Genomic DNA, 27,455 nt, shown 5'->3' on the forward strand with positions numbered 1-27,455 from the left:
CTAGAAGTGACATTTGTTTGTGTTCTTAGTGGAGAAAAATCTAAGGTGGTAAAGAGTTGACTTGATGGGAAAAGGGTAAAAACTAAAACTAGCTTGAGGTGCTTCCAAACATTTCTGCAACCTGTGCTACATTAAACAGCAATTACAGACTACCCACAGAATCACAGAATATTAAAGCAAGAAGCAAGCTGGGAGCGCCAACCCTTAAGAGACTGAGTGCTTTGCATAAAGTCATAATGTCAGCAACTACACCAAAATTATAACCTAGAAATTCTTCCCAACTCATTGTTCTATTAACCCACGCTAAATCACTTCACAAACAAGTGACAGACTTTGTGATGGTCCTATTAAGACTTTTCCTCCATCTCTTACTCAGCGGCCTGATACTCTAACGACAATCAAGGACTACTTTGGAGGAGTACAAAGTACTTCCCCCAACATCATCAATCAAACTGCTACAAACCAAAGCCCCTTTGCCTATATAAAAATTACTGTCTCCTCTGATATATCCACTTTTTCCACAAAATAAAGATGTTAAAAACCAAACTGCTGGCGGGGTGCGGTGGCTCACGCCTGTAATCCCAGCACTTTGGGAGGCCGAAGAGGGCGGATACCTTGAGGTCAGGAGTTGGAGGCCAGCCTGGCCAACATGGTGAAAACCCATCTCTACTAAAAATACAACAATTAGCCAGGTGTGGTGGTGCGTGCCTGTAGTCCCAGCTACTCGGGAGGCTGAGACAGGAGAATTGCTTGAACCCAGCAAGCAGAGGTTGCAGTAAGCCAAGATCACGCCACTGCAACAGAGCAAGGCTCTGTCTCAAAAAAAAAAAAAAAAAAAAAAAAACAACCAAACTGCTTGGAACTAGGTTAATAAACATATCCTCGGCACATACGGTCTTGGCAGATTTCCAAGAGGAGGAGGCTACTAGGGATGGTAATAGTCACACCTATATATATTTATAAACTTATAACCATATTTTTAAAAATATTAAGCACTTCATCAACCACATAGCAATACTAGGGCTTCAATGTATTCATGAGGCTGGATGATGATAATAGGCATTCTTTGTGGTCACAATAATGAAAGTCACACAAAGAAAGGCTACTTAAAGTTTTCTTGGCATATGCGATCACGCCACTGCCCTCCAGCCTGGGCGACACAGCGAGACTCCGTCTCAAAAAAAAAAAAAAAAAAAAAAAAAAAAAAAAAAAAAAAAAAAAAAGTTTTCTTGGCAGAGCTATAGACTAAGCAGAGTAATTATCTGATTACCCAGTATTGCCAGGAAGGATCCCTAAAGAATTTAAGCCTTAGATTTAGGCTTCAAATGTATTTCCAAATGCTCAACTTAAAAGACTTCTTTATCTAAAAATTCTTCAGGTTATTTTTTCCCCTTCTTTCTTCTTTAATAGAGTAGACTCCCTTTGGTTCCAGGTTAAGGGGGAAAAAATCTTATCAACCAATACATTAGCAACACCTTTTTGACATTTTAAAGTTGCTTCATAATTGTCATTACTAGCCTTTTTAAAATTATTATTAAGAAGAATGCCAACTTAAAAGCTTGGTGCCCAAAAGAATAATCCCACGTTAATTTCCTTGCATTTTGTTGAGATAGATGTGAAGAGAAAAGGAAGCTAGAAATTCAAAGAATTTTACCGATCATATCCAGAGAGGTTAAATGACTTGCCTGAAATCACACAGATAGGGCAAAAAAAGGACAAGAATCCATGTATCCTGACTCCAGGGCAAAGGCACATTTCAAACATCATACAACTTCAAATCCTTTAACACAACCTCAAAGATTCATACACACTGGCAATTTAAAAGTAATCCCTCACTAACCCTGGGGAATCCACACTGATTTATAATTTTAAATAATTAAAACCTCACATTTATATTTTAATACAAATATATCCAGCTTCTTCAGTGTGCTTACGGTACATTCTTTTAGCCACTTGCAGTTACATTGGGAGAAGGAATATTTCACCCCAAGATTCTCCATGAAAATGCTGGATCTGGAACCTTGATGCCACCAAATTCATGCAACTGTAAAAATGTTTTCTTTTTTAAGAAATGATTCTAATAATTCATTTCCTAGTATACACTGGTCATGTAATTTACTGAAAGAACATAAACCATTACAAATATTCAGATGAAGTCAGGTTAGTAGCGGAACACAAGGTAATGGGAAATCTGAAAGAACAAAAAAGATCACAGTCTTCACAACTGTGGTGAAACATTTATAACCTTACACATACGCAAAGAGGGGATTATAAAAGACAATGTTTAGTGCTGTAAGGAAGTCACTAGAAAATATATATTGAGGCCGGGCGTGGTGGCTCACGTCTGTAATCCCAACACTTTGGGAGGCTGAGGAGGGCGGATCATGAGTTCAGCAGTTCGAGATGGGCCTGGCCAACATATTGAAACCCTGTCTCTACCAAAAATACAAAAATTAGCCAGGTGTGGTGGCAGGTGCCTATAATCCCAGCCACTCAGGAGGCTGAGGCAGGAGAATCGCTTGGGAGGCAGAGGTTGCAGTGAGCCGAGATCACGCCATTGCACTCCAGCCTGGATGACAAAGCAAGACTCTGTCTTAAAAAAAAAAAAAACAAAAAAAAAAACTATATCTATATCTATATCTGTATCTCTATGTCTCTCTCTCTCTATATATATATTTAGATCTATATATATCTATATAGGCCTTCTTTCTGGTCACAATAATGAAAGTCACACAAAGGAAGGCTGCTTAAAGTTTTCTTGGCATACGAGATCACGCCACTGCCCTCCAGCCTGGGCGACAGCGCGAGACTACATCTCAAAATATATAGATAGATAGATATAATTTCACCTATATATATCTATATACAGACATAGAGAGAGAGAAAGAGAGAGAGAGAGAGAGAAACACGCAATGTTAGCTTTATCCAGGACCAAGATGTGGTTAGAACAATTTATAAGAAGGGTGTGAAAGCAATCACGTGAAATCGCCCTTTTCCAAGTTCTGAAAAACAATTATGTGTACAATAGTGTGTATTATATCGTCATGTGTTTGAGGTTTCTTCCCCTCTATTTTTACATGTAATCTCTCCCAATCAGACTCTAACACCTTAAACACCTTAATACTCTAACGCCGTAAACCCTAAGTATTCAAATTCTTTCATACACATTCATTTACCGGGCACCAACTATGTGCATTAAGAAAGGGTCCCTGCCACTGGGCAGCTCACTGTCTAGTAGGGAAAGCCAGATCCATAAACAGGTACAGCAAGACAGTAGAGATGGTACAACTGATAGAAGATGTAGAAGTTGGGAAGAAAAGGACAGAGTTCCAAAGCAATAGTCAAAAACTGCATTCCCTTAGGCAGAAGTAGTAGAACCTGTTTTTGTATCCATCCACTCCCTCTAGACAACTCATTAGATGAGTGATATGAAGACCATCTTTGCAGTTGGGATAATTAATTGAAGTCAGTTAAAAATGAAAAAGTCTTCCTAAAAGGGACTAGAGAGGAAAAATAAAGGGTGGTTGGGCGGGGGGAGATGTAAACTGGAAGTAAGTTAAGGGATCATGCTTAAAGAGATGCTTAAAGTTGCATTGTAACTGTAATTTCAAAGTCAGGGTAATCTGTATTTCAACATGAGTCCTTAACACAAATTATTTTTATGAAGAATAAAGATTTAGGAGATGATGTGATCTAATCCATCCAGAATAACCAGTTATAACAAAGACCGTCAGTCAAATAGTTGGTAGTAGATAAAAGGCTTTATATGAATATTACAAGAATCACCACCACTCCAAATATACTAAGTGTACCAAATATGAAGTAAAATGACTTTAACAAGGCTGACTTGAAAGTGATAAAGGAGCAAGTTATTGCCAACCAGATAGTGGAAATACTGCACAGGCACCGATAAACAGAAATCACCAAGCTCAAGGAAAGAGAAACGATCCAGAGATCACGTTAGGGTACACCAAGAAAGAGACGGTTCAAGGGAATTACCAGGAGGCGATGAGCCAGGTAAGCAAATTGTGGTAGTTAAGGGGATTTTCATAACCTGAGCAGGAGGGTCCAGACGTTTCTTTCTGGTGGTGGCACTAGCGATATCACATCTCAGGGAGATACCACAGAGTAAGAGAGTTGTAGAAATGTTTACGTGAGACGCAGAAGTAGTCGAGAAATATCACTGGGGTCTCAAGGAAGGCGGGAGATGAAGCCGGTACCACAGAAAGCCAAGCTTCCCGTTGAAAACAGCTCTCCCTAGAGAAGACCCTGCTCTGGCGGGAAAGCCCCGGAATCGCAACCGGCCTTTTCCCAAGTACCGCTGGGCGCTGGGATGGGGCCTGCTTTAACGGCAGGGAGACGGCCTCTCCGCGGCCCAGGAGAGAGAGACCAGAAGGAACGGCCTCAGGTAGCCTAACGGCCACCGGCGGCCACAGTGCGGCCACCGGACAGCAGGGGGGAGGAGAGGTGGTCCCAGGGGGCGGGGCAGAGGAAAAGGCGCCGGCCCCACCGTGCTCCCCGCTTCCGCCCAGTCCAGCCCGGGCCGGCGCACCGGGTCCGACACAGTCTCCTGGACCAGGCTCCCTCCATCCTCACCCCTCCCCCAGCTTCCCGCCGCCACTCACCGAACCGGAACCGGCTGCCATGCGAAGGGGTTTCCGGCCGGGCGCGGAACGCAAAACCCGGGAACCGCCGCGAACCGGAACCGCCTTCACAGCACCGGAAGAGCCGCTAGGTGGCTGCAGAGGAGGGGGCTGGGGCAGGAGGTCAAAGAACAGAGTTAAGGACCAGTGGGACGCCTGCGCGGTGTGGCGAGGCCCGAGAAGCCAAGGGAGCGTTTAAGACTTGTTATAATTTCTCAGTACCTTTTTCAGTCTGGGCGTTTTCGCTTTCTCGTACTCGGAATACTGTTAGTGTGCCCTTCGTCCTATGCTTTTCTGTGTTCCCTCAGCTCCCTTACTCGCCGCCTTCTGGTTCCGCACGGCGAGTTTTGCTTGGGTTCCAGTTTCCATGGCAGCTTTTCGCTGTGGCCCTAAATCTGCGGAAACCTGTGGCTTCCCCCGACAGATGGGGACCTGAGATCTAAATCGATCTCAGGCTATCTCATGTTTCATTGAGAATCACAGAACGTTAGTGCTCGTAGAGGTTATTGGAGATATTTTAGTGTTACCAGGATCAGAGAAGTGAAGGGATTTCCCAAGGGTTTTAAGTGCACGGCCCATCTAAGACTAGGAAACAAGTTTCTTAACTTGCAGTCCTATACTCTGCACCACCTCATGCTTGATTGACCATTCAGCAAACAAAAAAAAAAAAATAAAGAAGAAGAAAGCATCTTGAGGATGGATTAGGCTAGACGCTGGCAAGATGTAGAAACTTCGAGAACTCTGGAGGAATTTGAAAGACAGGCAGAGCTGTGAGGAAAGCTTTTGGGAGCCCACTAGAGATCTGCTTTTCTGGGTAGAGATAGAGAAGGACCCAGGAATCACCTCTGACCTCTGAAGGGCTTTGTTGTTCCTGGGACACATTGATTAACCTGGAATCTGACATACTTTTTAAAATAAAATAATGGGAAGAAATATGTTTGTTCATCCAGGCTGTTTGTCAAGCACTTCAGCTTGGCAGGCCTCTGGACCCAGGCCCTGTAGAAGTCTTAGAGAAATGCCCCCTTAGTAGGTCCTTTACACTCAGATCACAGCCGCAGGCGCAGTCTGAGCTCAGACTTGAAGAAGGGTAGTTTGTGGAGGCCCCCAGCCTTTCTGATACTCTCAGAAGCTTACTGAGTTCAGGGGATCCTGCCCTGTCAAATACATCAAAGTAGATTATTTGTGTTGCCTCATATGCTGATACTTTTATATTGTCAAGTCCTAAGGCCTAGTAGTAGTGAGCATAGCTGGTCTATGTCAGTCATTGACATCTTATTCCAGAGCTCTGTTCGTTTGGATTAAACTCTGTCTCTATTTCTAGGAGGGAGCCATGCATAAAGACGAGTTTCATCTGAAATTTTTCATGTGTGTGATTCAATCTCGCCAGTTAGTCAGGACTCCTCAGAGAACAGGTACCATTGTCTCCTGATCATACTCCAGTGACAGAGAATGAGTTCTCTTACAAGAAGTCTCAATACAGGATGTGAAGCTTTCTAGTAAATACGGATTTTAGGGGTCAACTGACTAGTTTATCACATTCTCACTTTGATAAAATATTGATCACTGAGTCATGTATTTTCCAGGTAAGATTTTTGACCTGGTTTGTTGTGATAGTCACCAGGCAGATAAGGAGGACTTGAGAGTTGAGGGGGGAACAAAATTTACCCCATGAGTTGTTCATTGATTTCTGTGTTGTTATGTGAATTACTTTGACCAGTCTGGGCTCATCTGTGGGAATCTTTATTGTCATTATAACTGACACTCCAAAACTATCAAGTAAATCAAGCCTTAAGGAAAAATGGCCTTCTCATCCACCCCACCTCAAAGTATCTAGTTATATGTTCTGCTTTTCCCCCATGTATGTCAAGGAAATGGAATCTTTTTGAGGTAAGAGAGTTGTTGAGAACAGTCATCGCTTCTCTAATTTTTCACTGGATTTTTGGAAAGAAAGCCCTGAACAGCTCAGAGTCATAGGAAAAATGAAAGGGAGTAAGAAACACTCCCTTCCCTGAATCCCACCTTGAGGGTGACCTAAAGCTATTGTTTCTCAGCTGGGGAAGCTTCTACTTCCAGCATGCTCATACCAAAGCCACCAACAAAGACAGACACCTTGAAGAGTCTAGATACTTTGGATGATCCAGACACCGTGAGAAGCATACCTGTTTTCAAAACTGGTGAGGCATGTGGGTAAACAGCAAGAAATGTGCAAAGGAATATGGGAAAGTGAAAGTTGTATGCATAGTGTTATAAATCAGGGTAGAGCTACTGAAGTAAAGCTGAAATACAAGTTAAGACCTAAGGGGGAAAGTCTGTGTATGTGTGAAACAGAGAGAGAGAGAGAGAAAGAGAAAGAGGGATGGGGAGGGAAAGGAAAAAGGGAGAGAGTGGGGGATGGATCATCTGGGAAACTGTAGGGAAATGGACATTTCTCTCTATGAAGAATAACTTAATTTGGTCAATATTAAATCAGTTGGCTCATAACTGTAAACTACTAATCTGGTTTATCCTATTGTCAGCATCCTTGATATATAAATATGTGAAACTTAAAAAAATCGACTAAAAGAGTTACTATTTTACAAAATGATTCCAAATATTGTAAAAAATTTTCATCTTAGGAAACCGTTTAATAATAGATTTCTCATGTATGTTTTAAATAATGTTCAATTCACAAGCAATTTATACGAAGCTTCAGAAACACATCTGTATGTTTCGTCTCAACTTAATTACATCTATATTGGAGTCAATTCACTGCAAATCTTTATCAAGTTCCCACTATTTGCCCAATAATATACTAGAAATGATAGGTTATAAAACACATGTATAAGACATATCCTTGCCATTGCCCCAGTACCTTACAGGTTGGAAATACCTTAGCGATTATTTAGCTCAACTCTCTTATATTTTCAGAAGGAACTCAGGACTAAAAGGTTTTCCTCAGAAAGTTAATAATTTCATTAAAGTAACAACTCCTAGCACTTATGAAATATATATTAGTATTTAGCCATATTTTTGAGCACTCACATTTGAAATCATTGGACTAGACTCTCTAGGAAATGAGAAAATGAACTAGCACTTTCCCTGTTTCCTACGATCTTATGATTAAAGAGGGGAGATAATATGGAACAATGTGTAAGTTAAGAACTTAATAACTTTGGTTCAAAATGTTGAATTGGTTCAAAATAAGAAGTCATAGATATATAGAGAAGGGAAGAACCAGCTGACTGCTCAGAGCTAGCTTTTCTTTTCCTTCCTTCCTCCCTTCCTTCCTTCCTTCCTTCCTTCCTTCCTTTTTCTTTTCTTTCCTTTTTTTCTTTTCTTTTTTTCTTTTCTTCCTTTTGCAACTGTTTGTGGTCTACATCCCTTTAATCAGACTTCCTTTGCCCCTGCATAGAAAGCAGCAAGAAATAAACCCAGCTGTTAGCTTTTTCCTATTGTTTATTGACTTTGTACGGATTATTTCTTATTTGCCCTCATCTTTCCTGCTTTTTTGATTCTCCTTTTCCCTGATGTACCTAATACTCACCTCAGACTCCCTTTGCTCTGATGACTCATTTGGACCTGCTTCTGTGGTTTGAACTCAGCATTGTCTCATGGACAAAATTCTGATGTTCAACTTCTGCCTTTAAACCCTGGGGTCTGTGCCGCTCAGGTAAGTGGCCACTCTTAACCCTTTCAGCTTTCCTACTGGAGAAAGGAAATCCAGTATTTTCCCAGCACCAATAAGGTCTCCATTCCTACTCTTCTGCCTGCCTCCCTGCTTCCTTCCTCATCCTTTCCTCTTCCCTTTCTTCCTCCCTCCTACTCTTCCTCCTTCTTTGACTTCCTTCCAAGAGAACTTGTTGATCACATACTATGTCAGGTACTGTACTTGGCACTGGGAATAAAGTAGTAAACAAAACAGGTACGTTGTCTGCTCTCATGAAGTTTATAGTCTTATGGGACTAAGACAGTAATTACACAATCACACACATGGTTATATAACTAGAATGGTGCTAGTGCAATGAAAGAAAATAATACCATGTAATCAGAGGATAAAACAGGGGATGTAATATGGCCTGAGAAGTCAGAAAAATGTTTCTCAGGAAGGCCTGAGGGATGAGTATGCATTAGCTAGGTAAAGGGAGAAGAGCTTTCCAGAAAAGGAGACAATAGACTGTGAAATGGGAAAGAGTAGAATGGGCCAATGCGACCTGATGATGGGAGGAATAGCAGGAGAGTGAACTGTACAGATGGTGTAAGAGCCAGACTGTACAGTGCCTTCTAGGTCTTGTTGACACTTCTGAGCTCTGGGAAATCACTGAAGAATGATAGGATCATGTTGCCTTTTAAAACATGTTTCTGGCTTCTGGGTGGGGGATGAATTGGAGAGGTACAAGGGTAGTTATCTGCTCTGATGAGATGAATGCCACTGCCTTGCTCCATTTCTTACCTCTAGGCAATGCATCACTCTAGGGCACCAGTGAAATGGTGAGGAACTCATGTCATCAAACAGCAGAGATGAGCACAGAGCTACTGGTACCCAAACATAAAAAAACCCTGGCCTGATGTCTTTCTGCTTCTGCCAGCCCAAGAAATTCACAGGGACTCCTCCCTCCAGGGTGTTCTGCTCCTTGTTCTAAGTGCAGTTGTACATGGAGATTCTGTGCTCTAGTCCTTAAGAAAAATGGAATATATTTCTTTCTTGTCTCATACCTGGCAGGGAAGCAGCTGTTGTTTTTTCCAACATCTTGCCTATCAGTATAAGCAGCTCTGCCTGTACTATAATGAGGCAGGCTGTGTGTGTGTGTGTGGCCCATAGAGGATCAGCTCCTGACATAAGAAAGCCACTTGATCCTGCACTGGGGCGTAGCAAGGGTGTGAGTCACCTAGGCTGTACCCTTTACCCCTATGTCCTGACCCCTAGGCTTTGTAAAGAAAGGTAGTTAGCATTTCAAGATAGGTAAGATAGGTAAGAGTGTGGGACAACTACCTCCAGGACAAAAGCTCAGGGGTAGCAGGCACCTTTGTGGTACAGGCTCCGATCCAGCAGATCCAGCTGCCGACTAGACATAAAGCCTCTCCTGTATATAAAGACTTCGATGATGGGCAACCTGCCTAGGTAACTAGTGACTCTCAAGACTACTTTTAGTGACCTGAAAATGGGGAAGCATTCCAAAGGAGTGGTGCTTCACCCATTTGCTTCTTGTGTCACAGCTTCTCCCTGAAAGATAAGACCTTACTATCATATTCTTCACTTCATCTAGGCCATCTATCATCAGCATTGCCCATGCCCCCTGCTGCCCTTCTGATTCTCTGTACCTGGGTATTCTGTACACTCATACCTAGGTGAATTATGCAGACAAGGATGCAGTTACCCCAACGTTGTGAGTGCAACTGAAATGTAGAGATTACAATTGCTGTCCATGATCCAAGTTCCCTTCAAGCAGGTGTATTTGCTTTCTGCATCAGAGGCAAGATTCTCTCTATATATGCTATGTTGTAGCAATCCAAGAAGCTGGACCCTTGCTGAAGGAAAATCAATGGGAGTTCTGCCTCTATCAAGATTGCCTTAATCTCAACATAGTCACCATTCGTCATTGACCTCCTGACCCCAGACTTCCAGAATCAGTTCCACAGAACTTGAGTCTTCTCCTGGAGCTAAAATTTTCAGGGCTCTTACATTGCCAACTGAATTGGGAAAGTCATTGAGTGGGAAATACCACCTTAGGAATGCTCTTCTTTCAGTCAAGTATGCAAGGATATCAATAGATCTATGGAACATTTCTTTCATCTTCCATCATTTTGTATATATACACTTGGACTGCCCTTCTCTGGGTTAAACTACCTCTCAGTTATCCAGGGACGTGTATATACGGGCCTAGAGGTATATTCCATGGACTATGTACTTGCTAAACAGCTAAGGCTTCCACATTGTGTTTGATTAGGGGTTAGCAGATCTGAAGAGGAAGAATCCCAGGATTGTGTTATACAATAATTATTTGTCTTCTCTGCTCTGATATCCCCAAAAGCTTACTTTTTTAAGGAAAGAAAAAGTTTATCTGGCTCAAGATTGAGGCTACATTCCTCTGCTGAAGTTTGTTTACCTCTGCCATAATCAAATCTTGAAAGTGGTAGCTTTAGTTTATAATGGGAATCATCTTGTCTCCTGTGACCTCTTCCCTGAACTGTCTCTCTCAGTAAGTTGATTGTAGTTGGTGTAAGTGACCCCACAAGAGCCATCCAGACCTTTGAGGCTGACAGATTCATTCTTCAAGTGATGGTGTTCTTGGACCTCCACAGCTTAGAACAATTCTTATCAAACTTTGACTTGTGTCAGACTCACCCTGATAGCTTGTTAAAACACATTGCTGTGTACCACCCCCAGAGTTTCTGATTCAGTAGATCCCAAGTAGGGCCCAATAATGTGCATTTCTAACCAGTTCCCAGATGATACTGATTCCACTAGTGTCAACTGAGAACCATTGTCTTAAACCAACTAGGGTACCTGAAGAAACTCAGCCTGTCCCTGCTAGGTGAGGTGGAATAGCCAAACAATTGCCCTGTGTCAGGAACCTCAATATTAGTGACTTGTGGAGTCTGCTTTGTCTCCAGGAATCAGCCTATCCCAGCTAGAGCTAAAGATGACTCTCCAGACAATGGTTTCATGCCTGTGCCCAGGGTCTGTCATCATGGAGCCACATTCTAGTGGGGAAAAGCAGATAACAAGCAGTATATTCGTCAGGTAATGACTAGATAAGCTCCATGGGTTGTGTAGTGGTGAGAGGGCCAGATATATAATTGTTTCAACCCAGAGAGAGACCCATACCTAATTGCTGCAAGTGTTTCACAACATCAACCTGCAGAATCATTATTGCCCGTATGTAATTCTGATTCCAGTCCAAAGGAATCTTAGTGGTTCTTAACTTTTCCCTGTCTCAGATTTCTGCCTTTGCTATTGTCTCTATTTGAAAGCAGTTCCCCTATATCGTACTTAGCATGGTTTTCTCCCTTGTTTATTTAGACCTCTTTTTAAATATCATCTCCTCAGCGAGGTTTTTCTAGTTAACCCTACTTAAATAGCATGCATGTCACTCTCCTTCTCTGCCCTGCTTTATTTTTCCTCATAGCATTTATCACCACTTGACTAATTTGTTTAGTATATGCTTTGCTCACTAGCATGTAAGCTCCATGAAGACAGAGGTATTTGTTTTGTTTCATTTTGTTTTTCCAATTCGGGATCCCCTTGAGCCTAGAACAGTGCCTAACATGTACTAGGTTTACAGTATTTGTTGAATGGATACATGAAACCTGATATATGCTGTTTGCTTTTCTCTTGGGTTAGAGTCACACCTGCGTGACTGCCATACCTACTTCTCATTCCCAAATGTCCTGGTACACCATCAGTAGCAGCATCTTCTTCATTTTTTCATCACAGTGGTCTTAATATAGATCTGTACTCATTTAATAGCCATGATACTATCCTCATGGTGGTGAATGCATTTATGTATATGGCATACAGCATCCTCTTACTGCCCCCCACCCCGTGTCAGCCCCTGGTAATCATTGTCAAAGAGATCTTCTATCTACATGAACTACTCAACTGCCTGGCAGTAATGTTTGGTTTTATCCTGGTTTGGAAGGCATTACCCAAAGCTCTGCATGTCTTCATTTACCTATCCATGACATACAGGGTTAATGGCCAGACAGAGCATATGTATTAGGTATTTTAGAATACCACTGCAGCTCTACTCAAGGGTACTACCTAACTAGCTGCTGGAGAATTTTCTTTTTCTTGCTTTCTTTCTTTTTCTTTTCTTTTCTTTCTTTCTTTTTTTTTTTTTTTTTGAGAGGGAGTCTTGCTCTGTCACCCAGACTGGAGTGTGCAGTGGCACCGTCTCAGCTCACTGCAACCTCCGCCTCTGGGACTCAAGCAATTCTCCTGCCTCAGCCTCCTGGGTAGCTGGGACTACAGGTGCGTGCCGCTACACCCGGCTAATTTTTTGTATTTTTAGTAGAGACGGGTTTCACCGTATTAGCCAGGATGGTCTCAATTTCTTGACCTCATGATCTGCCCACCTCGGTCTCCTAAAGTGCTGGGATTACAGGCGTGAGCCACCGCACCCAGCTGAGCATTTTCTTTAAACATCTCATACTTATCTCCCCCGGAATTCCTTCTTTCATAATAATTATAATTTTTGACCCTACTATGTGCCTGGACTTCACTAGCACGCCAATGGCTGGCTGATACTTGGAGAGCTCTAAGAAGCTTGAGGACCTTCTTAATGTCTTCCTTTGCACTGAGGATCAGCATAAAGCAATTGCTGAAAGGCATATTCTTTATGCTGATCCTCATACGAGATTATCATTTGGCTCTCCTCTGTCCACATCAGCTTTATCTCAAATGCTGAAAATAGGAAAACCACCAGCAGATAATTGAAGGTAGAGGGAATGATGGGCTTTAATCTCATGGTCTTCTGGCTCCAACTGACCTCCCTCTTAAGCATTCAATCCTTTTTTTTTTTTTTTCTTTCGCTTCCTCCCAGGTCCAGCTACCCTAAATTCTGAATTGTAGCTACCAGCCTCAGCAGCTGAAGAAAGCTGGGTGTATTCTAGACAAAGTTCTAGATTTCCAGCAGTATCATGGCGAATTCCTATAGTTTAATCATTGGAATAGACATAAGCCCTCTTGAGAGGCCTATCGGAGGGCCCCAGGTTGTTTTCCAGCACAAACCCAGGACATTTCAGCTTTCTACTCTGGAGAAAGGGTCCAAGGTGTTATTTTCCAGCCCCCTTATACCATAATAGCAATGAAAATAATCTTGGAATGAGTGAAAATCTAGCTACTGGCTTAGTTTGTTTGCCTCAAGAGTTTGTTGGTGCCATCTCTTATTTGACTATGTAATTTGCTTCTTTGCTCTTGTTGTCCATGGTCCTCTAACATTGCTGAGCTGTGCACTTTACTCCCAACACTTTCCGTAGTCACCCTAGCTTGTGTGATAATGCTTAGAGCTCTTCCTCAGCCCACTCTTCCTTAGTCACCGCACTGTGTTCATCTGTAGGCTTCATGCACCAACACTCTGTCCTAATGTATGCTTCTCAGCCTCACTCCCACCCCTTGGAATGTCAATTGGACAGATACCATATTTTCTAGAACTGCTTAGATCTCAGACATTTTCTTCCAACATCTATCCACCATAGAATTATGAATCCAATTTTTATTAATAAGGCAAGTCAACAATAGCTAGCTAAAGTGTTGAGTCCAATTTGTTAAAGTTCTTGGGAAGCTATATTTGAAATTTAAAAGTTGTTTGATGGGTAGAATATTAGGAAAAAAGGGAAATGCATGGTCTTGGAGTTTAGGATTAAAGGAAAGAAAATCCATTTTTAAGGAACTATTCCTGTTTCATCATATCATTCATCTCTAATGCTGGAAAACATATCCACTGGTATCTTTCCCGTAAACAGTACTGAGTAAACACTGACAAATTCCCACTATCCAGGTACCACTTATTTTTACTCCTTCTGCTTTAATATATTCATGTCATTAAAATATGATACATTATTAATGTTAATGGGGTTATTGATTTTTTTTCAATTATATTCCACATCCAATGACATGTAAACTTCCTACGGACATTTGATAATCCCTCTAGATTATAAATTCCCTGGGAGCTTATTATATAGCTTAGTAGCTGGCACAGTGGCTGGCACATGAGTCCTCAATAAGTATTTGTTAAATGTATGAATGAATTAATAACAAATAGGAGTTTCTCAAGATTCTTGTCAGGGAGAAATTTACAGCCGTTTCTTAATACGAAGTGTTTCTTCCATCAGCTACTCTATTTTGTGTTGGTTTTTACTAGTTTAACTCAACAACATCTTCAGTTTGTGGATTGCCTTGAGGTGACCATAGGCAAGACGTAAGTGCTTCTGAGAAAATTCTCCTTCTCTAGGACCCCAACCCCTAACTTACCTGAATGTTGCCTAGGTGTCCTTTGAGATGATGATTTCTTTCTTTTTTTTTTTTTTTAATTTTGTGTGTGTGTGTGTGTGTGTGTATTTTTATTATACTCTAAGTTCTACGGTACATGTGTACAACGTGCAGGTTTGTTACATATGTATACTTGTGCCATGTTGGTGTGCTGCACCCATCAACCCGTCATTTACATCAGGTATAACTCCCAATGCCATCCCTCCCCCGCCCTCCCTATAATAGGCCCTGGTGTGTGATGTTCCCCTTCCAGAGTCCAAGTGATCTCATTGATCAATTCCTACCTATGAGTGAGAACATGCGGCATTTGGTTTTCTGTTCTTGCCATAGTTTGCTGAGAATGATGGTTTCCAGCTGCATCCATGTCCCTACAAAGGACACGAACTCATCCTTTTTTATGGCTGCATAGTATTCCGTGGTGTATATGTGCCGCATTTTCTTAATCCAGTCTGTCACTGATGGACATTTGGGTTGATTCCAAGTCTTTGCTATTGTGAATAGTGCCGCAATAAACATACATGTGCATGTGTCTTTATAGCAGCATGACTTATAATCCTTTGGGTATATACCCAGTAATGGGATGGCTGGGTCATATGGTATTTCTAGTTCTAGATCCTTGAGGAATCGCCATACTGTTTTCCACAATGGTTGAACCAGTTTACAGTCCCACCAACAGTGTAAAAGTGTTCCTATTTCTCCACATCCTCTCCAGCACTTGTTGTTTCCTGACTTTTTAATGATTGCCATTCTAACTGGTGTGAGATGGTATCTTGTTGTGGTTTTGATTTGCATTTCTCTGATGGCCAGTGATGACGAGCATTTTTTCATGTATCTGTTGGCTGTATGCATGTCTTCTTTTGAGAACTGTCTGTTCATATCCTTTGCCCACTTTTTGATGGGGTTGTTTGTTTGTTTCTCGTAAATTTGTTTGAGTTCTTTGTAGGTTCTGGATATTAGCCCTTTGTCAGATGAGTAGATTGCAAAAATTTTCTCCCATTCTGTAGGTTGCCTGTTCACTCTAATGGTAGTTTCTTTTGCTGTGCAGAAGCTCTTTAGTTTAATTAGATCCCATTTGTCAATTTTGGCTTTTGTTGCCATTGCTTTTGGTGTTTTAGACATGAAGTCCTTCCCATGCCTATGTCCTGAATGGTATTCCCTAGGTTTTCTTCTAGGGTTTTTATGGTTTTAGGTCTAACATTTAAGTCTCTAATCCATCTTGAATTAATTTTCGTATAAGGAGTAAGGAAAGGATCCAGTTTCAGCTTTCTACTTATGGCTAGCCAATTTTCCCAGCACCACTTATTAAATAGGGAATCCTTTCCCCATTTCTTGTTTTTGTCAGGTTTGTCAAAGATCAGATGGCTGTAGATGTATGGTATTATTTCTGAGGGATCTGTTCTGTTTCATTGGTCTATATCTCTGTCTTGGTACCAGTACCATGCTGTTTTGGTTACCGTAGCCTTGTAGTATAGTTTGAAGTCAGGTAGCGTGATGCCTCCAGCTTTGTTCTTTTGACTTAGGATTGTCTTGGCAATGCGGGCTCTTTTTTAGTTCCATATGAACTTTAAAGCAGTTTTTTCCAATTCTGTGAAGAAAGTCATTGGTAGCTTGATGGGAATGGCATTGAATCTATAAATTACCTTGGGCAATATGGCCATTTTCACGATATTGATTCTCCCTATCCATGAGCATGGTATGTTCTTCCATTTGTTTGTGTTCTCTTTTTCTTAATTTGTGCTCATTTAGTTTCTCAGGAACTCCTGGGGATGATTGAGCCTTTGACAAAGATTTTCTGCTTGGCAAGACTTTAGTCAGGTTCCTGAACCTTCTCCTAGACCTATCCATGCACTTTCTTGTAAAATCCAGTTTTAGCAAAGAACCCTGCTAAGTCAGTTTATCAAGAACCCACCCCCCCCCATACTCAATATATGGTCATCCTCAATATCTGATCAAGTTTCTCTCCCTTCACCACCCGCCAGGGGGTGCCTTATTACCCTGGTCTGTCTTCGGCAAGAATCCTGCTAGCTTGGTTTAGCCAGAATCCTCCTTTCCCCTGATGTTTCCTCTTAGTAATTTCTGACCCTGACCCTGCCATAAATTCCCACTTGCCCATGCTGTAAGTGGAGTTGAACCCAATCTGTCTTCTCCACTGCAAAATCCCATTGGTGTGGTCCCTATACCTATCACGATGGTCCTGAATAAAGTCTTTCTTACAGTGATTTTTTTTTTTTTTTTTTTTGGCAGGGGGAGTGGGGATGGTGTCTCACTCTGTCATCCAGGCTGGAGTGCAATGGCACTGCAGTCTCCTCCTCCTGTGTTCAAGCGATTCTCCTACCTCAGCCTCCCAAGTAGCTGGTACTACAGGCACGCGTCATCATGCCTGACTAATTTTTGTATTTTTAGTAGATGCGGGATTTCACCATGTTGGCCAGGCTGGTCTGAAACTGCTGACCTCAGGTGATCTGCCCACCTTAGCCTCCCAAAGTGCTGGGATTACAGGTGTGAGCCACTGCACCCAGCCCCTTACAGTGATTTAGCAAGTATCATCCAATATTTTTTTTAAACACCCTGAACAGAAAAAGTGATCTAAAAGATTAAATATCGGCCGGGCGCGGTGGCTCAAGCCTGTAATCCCAGCACTTTGGGAGGCCGAGACGGGCGGATCACGAGGTCAGGAGATGGAGACCATCCTGGCTAACACGGTGAAACCCCTTCTCTACTAAAAAATACAAAAAACTAGCCGGGCAAGGTGACAGGCGCCTGTAGTCCCAGCTACTCGGGAGGCTGAGGCAGGAGAATGGCGTAAACCCGGGAGGCGGAGCTTGCAGTGAGCCAAGATCCGGCCACTGCACCACTCCAGCCTACGCGACAAAGCGAGACTCCGTCTCAAAAAAAAAAAAAAAAAAAAAAGATTAAATGTCTCGGGATAAGGCTGTGAGTAAATGAGTGACATTTCCTTGCCTTCACCTAATTAAGATAGACTTATTAGTGCAATAATTCATTAAGAATACTTTTTTTCTTTTTTTGAGACAGGGCCTTGCTTTGTTACCCAGGCTGAAGTACAGTGTGGTCCCATCACAGCTCACTGCAGCCTTGACCTCCTGGGCTCCAGTGGTCCTCCCACTACAGGTGCGCACCACCATGTCCAGCCAAATTATTTATTCATTTATTTTTGTAGAGACAGAGTCTCACTATGTTGCTCCATAAACCAACATAGACTGTGTTGGTCTCAAACTCCTGGGCTCAAGCAACCTCCCACCTTCATCTACCAAAGTGCTGGGATTACAGGCTTGAATCATGGTGCCCAGCCCATTAAAAGCACTTTTAATGGTGACATAGGAGTTGGTAGTGGGTAAAGAGAGAAAGGAATGCATTGCCTCTCAAATTTCAGCCTGTGGTAAAAGTTTATCCATCGAACATTGACAAGTGTCAGACTTTTAGTCTCTTTTTCCTATGAGTTAATCTTTCCTAGATCTGGATGAGGCAGATAATGGGGCCTAAGAGAAAGCCTGTTTGCATCCACTATTTACTTCATTCATGTAGATTTTGTCTACAAATGCAAATCTCCCCACAAAGGACAGCTTTACAGAACCCTTCCTGTGTCCGCAGCCTCTGAATAGCTATCTTAAAATATGCCAAAGTGTATTTTACAATAGCATATTTTAGTTTCCTACAGGAACTTTTCAGGCTTTTTCTTTCTAAATGTTTTTTAATGTCTTCATTGAGATATAATCCAATATCATAAAACTCACCTATTTATGCAATTCTGGCTGGGCACAGTGGCTCTTTCTGGTAATCCCAGCACTTTGAGAGGCCAAGGCAGGCAGATCACTTGAGGTCAAGAGTTCTAGTCCAGCCTGGCCAATATGGTGAAATCCCATCTCTACTAAAAATATAAAAAGTAGCCGGGCATGGTGATGCACGCCTGTAATCCCAGCTACTTGGGAGGCTGAAGCAGGAGAATCGTTTAAACCCAGGAGGCAGCGGTTGCAGTGAGCCAAGATTGCACCATTGCACTCCAGCCGGGGTGACTGAGCTAGACTCTATCTCAAAAATAAATAAATAAATAAATAAAGTGTACAATTCAATGGTTTTCACTATATTCATACAGTTTGCAACCACTGTAAGTTTAGCACATTTTCATCAACCCCAGAAGAAACCCTGTACCCATTAGCAGTCATTCCCCAATTTCCCTCAGTCCCAGGCAACTGCTATCTACTTTCTCTTTCTGCAGAGTTGCCTATTCTGGACATTTCATATAAATGGAACCATATGATATGTGGTCTTTTGTGAATGGCTTCTTCTACGTAGCATAATGTTTTTATGTTTTATAAACCAAAAATAAAAGTCTAAGCTCCCTGACCATCTGAATAGACCCCTCCTCTCAGCCAAAGGCATTTCAAAGTTAACCTAAAAAACTAGTTCAGGTCATCAGGGGAAGGGGGAGCTGGACATGCCTCCTCCTTTCCTCCTTTTGGAATTATTGATAGAACAGACCCTTCAAGTCTGATAAGAAACATTTACAATTGGTCGGGCGTGGTGGCTCATGCCTGTAATCCCAGCACTTTGGGAGGCCAAGGCAGGCAGATCACCTGAGGTCAGGAGTTTGAAACCAGCCTGACCAACATGGAGAAACCCCATCTCTACTAAAAATACAAAATTAGCCAGGCATGGTGGCGCATGCCTGTAATCCCAGCTATTCGGGAGGCTCAGTCAGGAGAATCACTTGAACCTGGGAGGCGGAGGTTGTGGTGAGCAGAGATGGCGCCATTGCACTCCAGCCTGGACAACAAGAGCAAAACTCCTTCTCAAAAAAATAACAACAAAAAAAAGAAAAATTTACAATCTATTCTATCTGAAGTCTGATACATGGAGGCTTCATCTGCATGGTAAAATTTTGGTTTCTACAACCCCTTATCTTAACCCAGACATTCCTTTCTATTGATAATAACTCTTTAAACAAATTGCCAATCAGAAAATCTACCTAGGACCTGGAAACCCCTGCTTCCAGTTGTCCCACCTTTCCAGACCAAACCAATGTACATTTTACATGTATTTTTGCATGCTGAGAGAATTAAGGAAAACAAATACATCTTGCATGTATTAATGAATGACTTGTATCTCCCTAAAATGTATAAAATGAAGTTGTGGCCTGACCATCTTGGGCACATGTTCTCAGGATATCCTGAGGGCTGTATCACAGGCCATTGGTCACTCATATTTGGCTCAGAATAAATATCTTCAAATATTTTACAAATTTTGACACTTTTTGTCATATGGATATGACACATTTTATCCATTCTTCAGTTGATGGACTTTGGGTTCTTTCCACATTTTGCCAGCATTATGAATAATTTTGCTATGAACATTGGTATACAAGATTTTGTGTGAACACATGTTTTCATTTTTCCTAGGTATATACCTAGGAGTGGAATTGGTAGTTAATGCGACAACTCTATGTTTAACATTTTGAGGAACTACCAAATGTCCACTGCAGCTGCACCACTTTACATTCCTACCAGCAATGCAGAAGGGTTCCAATGTATTCACATCCGCTCTAACACTTTCCTTTCTTTTTCCTTTCCTTTCCCTCCCTCCCTTCCTTCCTTCCTCTCTCTCTCTCTCCCTCACTCTCTCCTTTTTTCCTTTATTTCTTTGTGTCCCTCCCTCTCTTCCTTCCTCCTTCCTTCCTTTCTTCCTTCCTTCCTTCCTTCCTTCCTTCCTTCCTTCCTTCCTGCCTGCCTTCCTGCCTTCCTGCCTTCCTGCCTTCCCTCCCTCCCTTTCTCTCTCTCTCCACCCCTCCCTCCCTCCTTCCTTCTATCTTCCTTCCTTTCTTTTTTTCTTTTTTGATAATAGCCACCCTAATGCGTATGAAGTAGTATTCTCACTTCAGTGAAGTAGTTCTGATTTGCATTGCCCTAATCGCTATTGATGTTGAGCATCTTTTCTTGTACTTATTAGCCATTATACATCATCTTTAGAGAACTGTCTATTCAAGCCTTTGCTCATTTTTTTATTTTTTATTTTCGAGACAGGGTCTCACTCTGTCGCCCAGGGTGGAGTGTGGTGGTGCAATCTTGGCTCACTGCAAGCTCTGCCTCCCAGGCTCAAGTCACTCTCATGCCTCAGCCTCCCAAGTAGCTGGCACTATAGGCATGCACCACCACACCTGGCTAACTTTTTGTATTTTTGTAGAGATAGGTTTCACCATGTTGCGCAGTCTGGTCTTAAATTCCTGAGCTCAAACAATCCACCTGCCTTGGCCTCCCAAAGTGCTGGGATTACAGGGGTGAGCCACTGCACCCGACCAGTTTTCCCTATTTATCAACATCTTGCATTAGTGTGATACAGTTATGATAATTGATAACCCAATATTTATACATTATTATTAGCTAAGTTCCATAGTTTACATTAGGGTTTACTCTCTGGGTCGTGTAGTTCTATGAATCTGACAAATGCATAATGTCAGGACAAATGTATGTCATGTGTCTGTTATAGCATCATACCGAATCATTTTAGTGCCCCTAAAATCCCCTGTGCTCCACCTATTAATCTCTCCTCCTCTATCCCAAGCCCCAGGTAACAACTGATATTTTTATTGTCTCCATAGTTTTACCTTTTCAAGACTGTCATACAGTTGGAATCATACAGTATGCAGCCTTTTCACACTGGCCTGTTTCACTGTGTCTTTTCATGGCTTGATAGATCATTTTTTTTTATTGTTGAAAAATATTGTATTGTATAGCTGTATCACAGTTTGTTTATTCACCTTTTGAGGGACATCTTGGTTGCTTCCAGCTTTTGGCAATTATGAATAAAGCTTTTATAAACATTCATATGCAGGTTTTTTGTGTGGACATAATTTTCAGCTCATTCAGGTAAATACTTAGGAGTGCTATTGCTGGATCATGTGGTAAGACAATATTTAGCTTTGTAAAAAACTGTCAAACTGTATTCTACAGTGACTATACCATTGCGCATTCCCACCAATAATTAATGAGAGTTCCGGTGGCTCCACATTCTCATTAGCATTTGGATTTTTGAATTTTAATCATTTAATCATTCTAATAGGTGTGTAGTGGTGTCTCATTGTTTTAATTTGCAGTTCCCTAATGACATGTGATGTTGATATCTTTTCATGGTTATTTGCCACCTGTATATATCTTCTTTGGTCAACTCTTTTGCCTATTTTTAAATTGAGTTGGTTTCTTTTTATTGTCAGTGAAAAGAGTCAAACTGTAAAACATTTGAAGAGATTTATTCTGAGCCAAATATGAGTGACCAATAGCTCACCCATGACACATCCCTCAGGAGATCCTGAGAACATGTGTTCAAGGTGGTCGGGCCACAAGTTGGTTTTATAAATTTTAGGGAGATATAAGATATCAATGAATATATGTAAGATGTACATTCATTCAGTCCAGAAAGGCGTGATAACTGGAAGTGTGGAGTGGGGAGCGGGGCTTCCAGGTCATAGGTAGATTCAAAGATTTCCTGATTGGAAATTGGTGAAAAGAATTAAGTTACTGTCCAAAGACTTAGAATCAATAGAAAGCAATGTCTGGGTTAAGATAAGGGGGTGTGAAGACCAAGGTTTTATCAGGTAGAGAGAGCCTCCAGGTAGTAGGTTTCAGAGAATAGATTGTAAATGGTTTTTATCAGACTTAAAAGAGTGTGTTCTATCAGTAATTCCAAAAGGGAGGAGCATATAATGAAGCATGTCTGGCTCCCTCTTTCCATCAAGGTCTGAACTAGTTTTTCAGATTAACTTTGGAATACCCTTGACTGAGAGGAGGAGTCTATTCAGATGGTTGAGGGGCTTAGAATTTTATTTTTGGTTTACATTCTTAATGAGTTGCAAATGAGTTCTTTCTTTATTCTGGATGCCAGCCCCTTATCAGAGATATGATTTGCAAATATTTTCTCCCATTCTGTGGGTTGTCTTTCCACTTTCTTGATGGTATAATCTGGAGCACAGATGCTTTTATTTTGTGTAGTCAAATGGGGTTTTATCTCCTAGTCACTTGCATTTGTATTGTGTGTGCCAGAATGTGCAGGGGTAGAGATAAAAGTAAGCAAGAGGAAGAGGGCAGTGGTAAAAGCAAGAGGAGACCTGACTGTGGAGACAATGAAGCAAACGCATAGGTGGAGCAAGGGTAGGTGAGACTTGAGTAATGGATGCACCTCTTGCTCTGGGAGCATCTGACCCTTTTTCCAGGGTGGATCCTGTTTGCTGTGAAGCCTAATCTACATGCTTGCTTCACTGCCAGAATCCCGCCCCCATCCCTCCCTACAGCAGGCTTGAGAAGTGGCTGTCACAGCCACGCCCTTCCCTCTTGACACCTCCATTCCAAGTAGCTAGCTTTTCTGTACTTTCTCTGAGAAAGGTAATGTAAATGTAAAAGAAGTTTTTGAGGCTATTCTATAGAAGATGTCATAATTCAATGTTCCTCAAAGACAGGGACTATATTTATTTATTTTTTAAAAATATCTCAGCACCTAATGCAAAATCTAGCACACAGACTCCCAATAAATGTTTGCTTAAAGACGGATGGGGGCCACAGGAGCAGGTTTTATTATCAGTTGCTGAACATGTTGGACTGCAAGGTGTCTCAGGGAGTCTGGACTAGGAAAAAGTTCTGTGTTGAAAACAAGAGAAGCAACGAAATAATTTCCTATTCCCATTAAATAAAGATGCTGATGGCTCTCTAGATAGATATGAGGACCCCAGGGCTGTGGGGAGTGAAGAAACTAAGCCGCTGCCATATCTGAGCCGAATTCTTAAGGGGAGGAGGAAGAGGAGGAGAAAGGCCAGCAGGAGGAGGCGGAGCCTTCTTGTCAGCATCTGTTAGTGGAGGTTGGGAAGCCTCTCCTCCTTTCCCCCTCCTCCTTCCCCCTCCCTCCACCTGGCTCCTCCCCGTGTTCGTCCAGCACACCTCCCCCCCTTTCCCAAGGACAATCTGCAAGAAAGCAGCGGCGGAGGAGAGCTAAGACTAAAAGGCAAGAGGGGCCGTTGAGTGAAGAGCAAGGGGGAGAGCTGGGAGTGAGGCGGGAAGGTATGGGCCGGGAGTAGGCGGTAGGGAGAACTGAAAGGAGCAGAAAGGAAAAGAAGAGGAGATACGGCATCCTAAGCCGAGCCGAGAGGGGGATGGGCAGGGCAGTCGTGAAGAATCCTAGCCCCTTGGCCAGCCCCCTCCGCTTGCAGGCTCAGCTGCATTCCCCGGGAATCGGGGAGGGGGGGGGGGGGCTCGGACGGGTTGCCCTTGGCTGCCTGACCCTACCCTGGCACTCACCCAATTCAAATCAGTGCGCCTGTGATGCTGCTTGTCTGTTTCTCCCTGCCGCGTGCTTATATACACACGTGATTTTAGAGATATGTTTTAATATCTGTTTCTCTCTACGTGCGTGTCATTGTGGGTCTGTAAGGGATGCTTATACATGAGTCTGCCTGAATTTCTGTGTCCTGTGCCTCTGTAACTGCCTTAGAGATTTCAGTAGAAGAATATGAGCTGGTTTTTACAGGTCAGCACTCTTAAACTCCTCTTGTTATGGCGAATTTTCTCCCTCACTGACGCTGCCAGGGGTAGAAGAGCTCTGTGTGGGATTCTACCCCCGTCGTGAGCTCCAAGAGTGAATGAGAAAAAAAATGGGAGGAAAGGGATCAGCATACCCAGATGTCTTGTTCTTTTCTTTCCATCTTTTTTCCTTCCTGTTTGCCCTAGTCACTTAATCTTTCTTTTTTGAAAACAGCAGAAATTTGAACAAGAACATTCCAGTTAAATAAGAGTGTCTCTAGTCACGTGTGTCTGTATGTTCCTTTCACTGTTTGCCACTATATGATTTCTGAAGTCCAAGTTAGGAGTGTGTTTTAAAGTAGAATATGGAGGTATATCTGTATCCAAGCCTATTTTACGTTTTTCATACATTTGTATTTCATGTAGTTCATCAGTTCATTGTTTTCAACAAGTATTTATTGGGGTCCTGTAATGTGCATAGACTTTGCGAGTCTTTAGTGGGCTGTGGGAGAGTTTTTAAAAATGATCATGATCTGCCCTGGAGGAGTTCTCAGTCTACTTAGGGAAAATGACTTTAATAGCCATCCAGTCCAGTGGTTGGCAAACTTCATCTGTGAAAGGCCAGATAGTAAATATTTTAGACTGCCGGCTCATGAGTCTCTGTCACAATATCCATCCTACTGTTGTAGCACAAAAACATCCGTGACAGTATGTGAATGAATGAAGGTGGTACACACACTGGAATTTGAACTTAACATTTTTCACATGTCATGAAGTACTTTTTGCAACCACTAAAAAATATAAAAACCTTTCACAGCTTACTGCCATACAAAAACATGAGAAGGGCTGGATGTGGCCTACAGACTGTTGTACGCTGACCCTGATCTAGTCCAACCCTCTTTTCAGTGCATAAGAAACAATTAAAATGCCACATAAAGCAGGCCTAGCGTGGTGGTTCATGCCTGTTATCCCAGCACTTTGGGAGGCGAGGTGGGCGGATCACCTGAAGTCAGGAGTTCCAGACCAGCTTGGCCAACATAGTGAAAACTGTCTCAATAAAAAATATAAAAATTAGCCAGGTGTGGTGGTGTATGTCTGTGATCCCAGCTACTCGGGAGGCTAAGGTAGGAGAATCACTTGAACCTGGGAGGCGGTGATCCAGTTTAGACAACATGTGATTAGAGGAAGTCCAAAAGAAGGCTTCCTTGACCTGTGGTAATCAGTGAAGGTTTAATAAGGGTACAACTATCACTGGCCTTAAATGATGGAATGGGGTATGAATCTGTGGAAAGGGCCAGGGTAGCCACCAGGACAAGGGATGCAGTATGCCCAGGCACAAAAGTGGGAACAGCAAAGTAATGTTCAGGTGACAATGGAGCAGAGGATCTGTAGGACCAAAAGTTGAAGCTACATGCAAGGGCTAGATTGTAGAAGCTTCGAATGCCAACCCAACAAGTTGAGAACTTATCTGTCAGTACTGATTATATGTAGTATGTTCATTAATCTCTGTCTCTTAACACAATGCATGTTTGTGAATGTATGTCTTCGTATATGTCTCATTGCATTCTTTTATTATTTGTGTGGATTTGTGTGTTTATGTGACCTATGTTTCTATAGGCAGCTACCTTGAGTTCTCCAAATGCAGGGTAGAAGCAAGCACAAGCTGCCCTTAAAACTTGGGTTCCTGTGAATGGATACACATCTCTACTGAAGCCTAGGGACCTATGACCTTCCTATAAAGGTTTATTTTGTGTGTCTAATAGAGTGAAGAAAGGAACACAAGCACAGTGAGACCAGCTATTGTAGTAAGCAATTCAGGTGGAAAATGGCAATGAGGATAGAAAGGAGGGGATGTATAAAGGAAGATAATAAGAAGGGAGAATAATAGGATTTAGTTACTGTTTTGAATCTGAGAGGAAGGGAGGAGATAAATTAAAAATAACAGGTTTTAGCCTGGAAAACTGGGAGAGTGATAATTCCACTGGCATTTTATGGATACAAAAGTATGTCCTCTTATGTGTTCCTTTGAGAGAGGTGATCCCTAAAGAACAAAATATGAAGGTGTTCCCATGTCATATGTACACATTTGTGTATATATGGCAGTGACTTTGTATTAATCTTCTCATTTCATAGCAGGTAGTAATGTGAGGGGCAAGACCCAAAGACCAAGGATCAAGAGATGCTCAGGAGGCTGACAGCCTGAGAGGGAAGAGCCATAGAAAGTCCCTGACCACTCTTGAGACTGACACCATTAATTTGCCTAACTCTGATGTGCCTTTATAACCTCAGACTACAGTTTCAACTCCATATCACCTAACCCCATTCCAATAGCACAATTCCATAACACCCAACCCTAATCTTAATTATAATCCAACCTACCCTTGCTCTCCTACTTCTACTTTGCTGATTGTCATCAGTGCCCTAAACCTCATCTGATTCCAGCTCTCTGCAATAACCTATGCCTTCATTGAAAAGGGAGGTATCCTTGAGGCTAACTCAACTTCTCTCCTCCCTTTCTCATTTCTATTCAGTCAACTTCTCTTTTCCCTGACCTTAGTTTATTCCCCACATAGGTTCCAGTTGGGGTGGGAGGGATCAGAGAGGGATTAGTTAGAACCTTAGTAGTCTTGGGCTTGATTACATGACATTTCAGCTTGTCAGTCTACAAGGGTGTGGCTCTCCTCTGGAAGAAGCCCAAAGCTCTCAGGCTGCAAAGCCCAGACTTGGTATAGTGGGAGAGCCTGACTGAGGTGGCTCTAGCCAGTCTAACTGCCGTTTCTTGAGCTAGTGGCATCTTGATTCCTGCTGTGTCTTAACTGACCATTGTCTTAAATTCTAGAGTGGATCATGACCCATGAAGAGCACCATGCAGCCAAAACCCTGGGGATTGGCAAAGCCATCGCCGTCTTAACCTCTGGCGGAGATGCCCAAGGTAAGGAGGAGGGGACGAAAAACACGACTGGTGGGGCTTTTGGAATTTACTGACTCTGTTGGCATTTACAATAGAATTATTCTTCTGTAGGTTCACTGGAATGTTGGGCTTTCCTAAAAATTTCTGTGAGGCCTAAGTCCTCAAGTGCATTTGAATTTTGTTTGCCTTGCTTTTATTTACCCACATCTTCATAAAACTTCTTTCAAAGTTTCTTTGAAGACTGGGGACTCTTTTGGTCCTTGGAAACCTGAAAGAGTGGTGTTTTCTCAAGCAGCATTGGAAAGAAACTAAAGAGAGAAAGTTATTGAGAAGGCAGTAAGTGGATTAACTCATGTATTTGGTCATGGGGGGGATGGGAGGAGACCCAGAATTAGTATTTGGTGGGTCCCAACGAG

The 27,455-nt window shown here is 42.2% G+C and overlaps 2 protein-coding genes across 18 annotated transcripts in view; one reads left to right on the forward strand and one right to left on the reverse strand.

The window, feature by feature from the left end:
* Window positions 1-4,906, reverse strand: part of SENP1 (SUMO specific peptidase 1) — a 62,182-nt gene extending 57,276 nt beyond the window's left edge. Inside the window, exon 1 of one of the 3 annotated variants that reach the window (XM_025402548.1) lies at window positions 4,626-4,906. Coding sequence is in view for 1 of the 3 variants with exons in the window: in XM_025402547.1 (XP_025258332.1) it covers window positions 4,000-4,051 (52 nt within the window). In the remaining 2 variants the exon portion in view is untranslated. Of the gene's footprint in view, window positions 1-3,999; window positions 4,591-4,625 lie in introns of those variants that run through there. The other 2 variants (XM_025402549.1, XM_025402547.1) reach the window with 2 other exon arrangements.
* The window catches only part of PFKM (phosphofructokinase, muscle), a 46,163-nt gene continuing 22,452 nt past the window's right edge, over window positions 3,745-27,455 (forward strand). For 5 of the 15 annotated variants that reach the window (XM_025402541.1, XM_025402535.1, XM_025402544.1 and 2 more), the window contains exons 1-2: window positions 23,430-23,613; window positions 26,968-27,060. Coding sequence is in view for 14 of the 15 variants with exons in the window: in XM_025402535.1 (XP_025258320.1) it covers window positions 26,976-27,060 (85 nt within the window). In the remaining variant the exon portion in view is untranslated. Of the gene's footprint in view, window positions 4,018-4,218; window positions 4,409-4,470; window positions 4,910-5,964; window positions 6,056-6,694; window positions 6,818-22,661; window positions 22,770-23,429; window positions 23,670-26,844; window positions 26,879-26,967; window positions 27,061-27,455 lie in introns of those variants that run through there. The other 10 variants (XM_025402530.1, XM_025402533.1, XM_025402531.1 and 7 more) reach the window with 10 other exon arrangements.

Source organism: Theropithecus gelada, chromosome 11 (genome assembly GCF_003255815.1).
Source record: "Theropithecus gelada isolate Dixy chromosome 11, Tgel_1.0, whole genome shotgun sequence".
In the NCBI taxonomy this organism is placed as follows: Eukaryota; Metazoa; Chordata; class Mammalia; order Primates; family Cercopithecidae; genus Theropithecus; species Theropithecus gelada.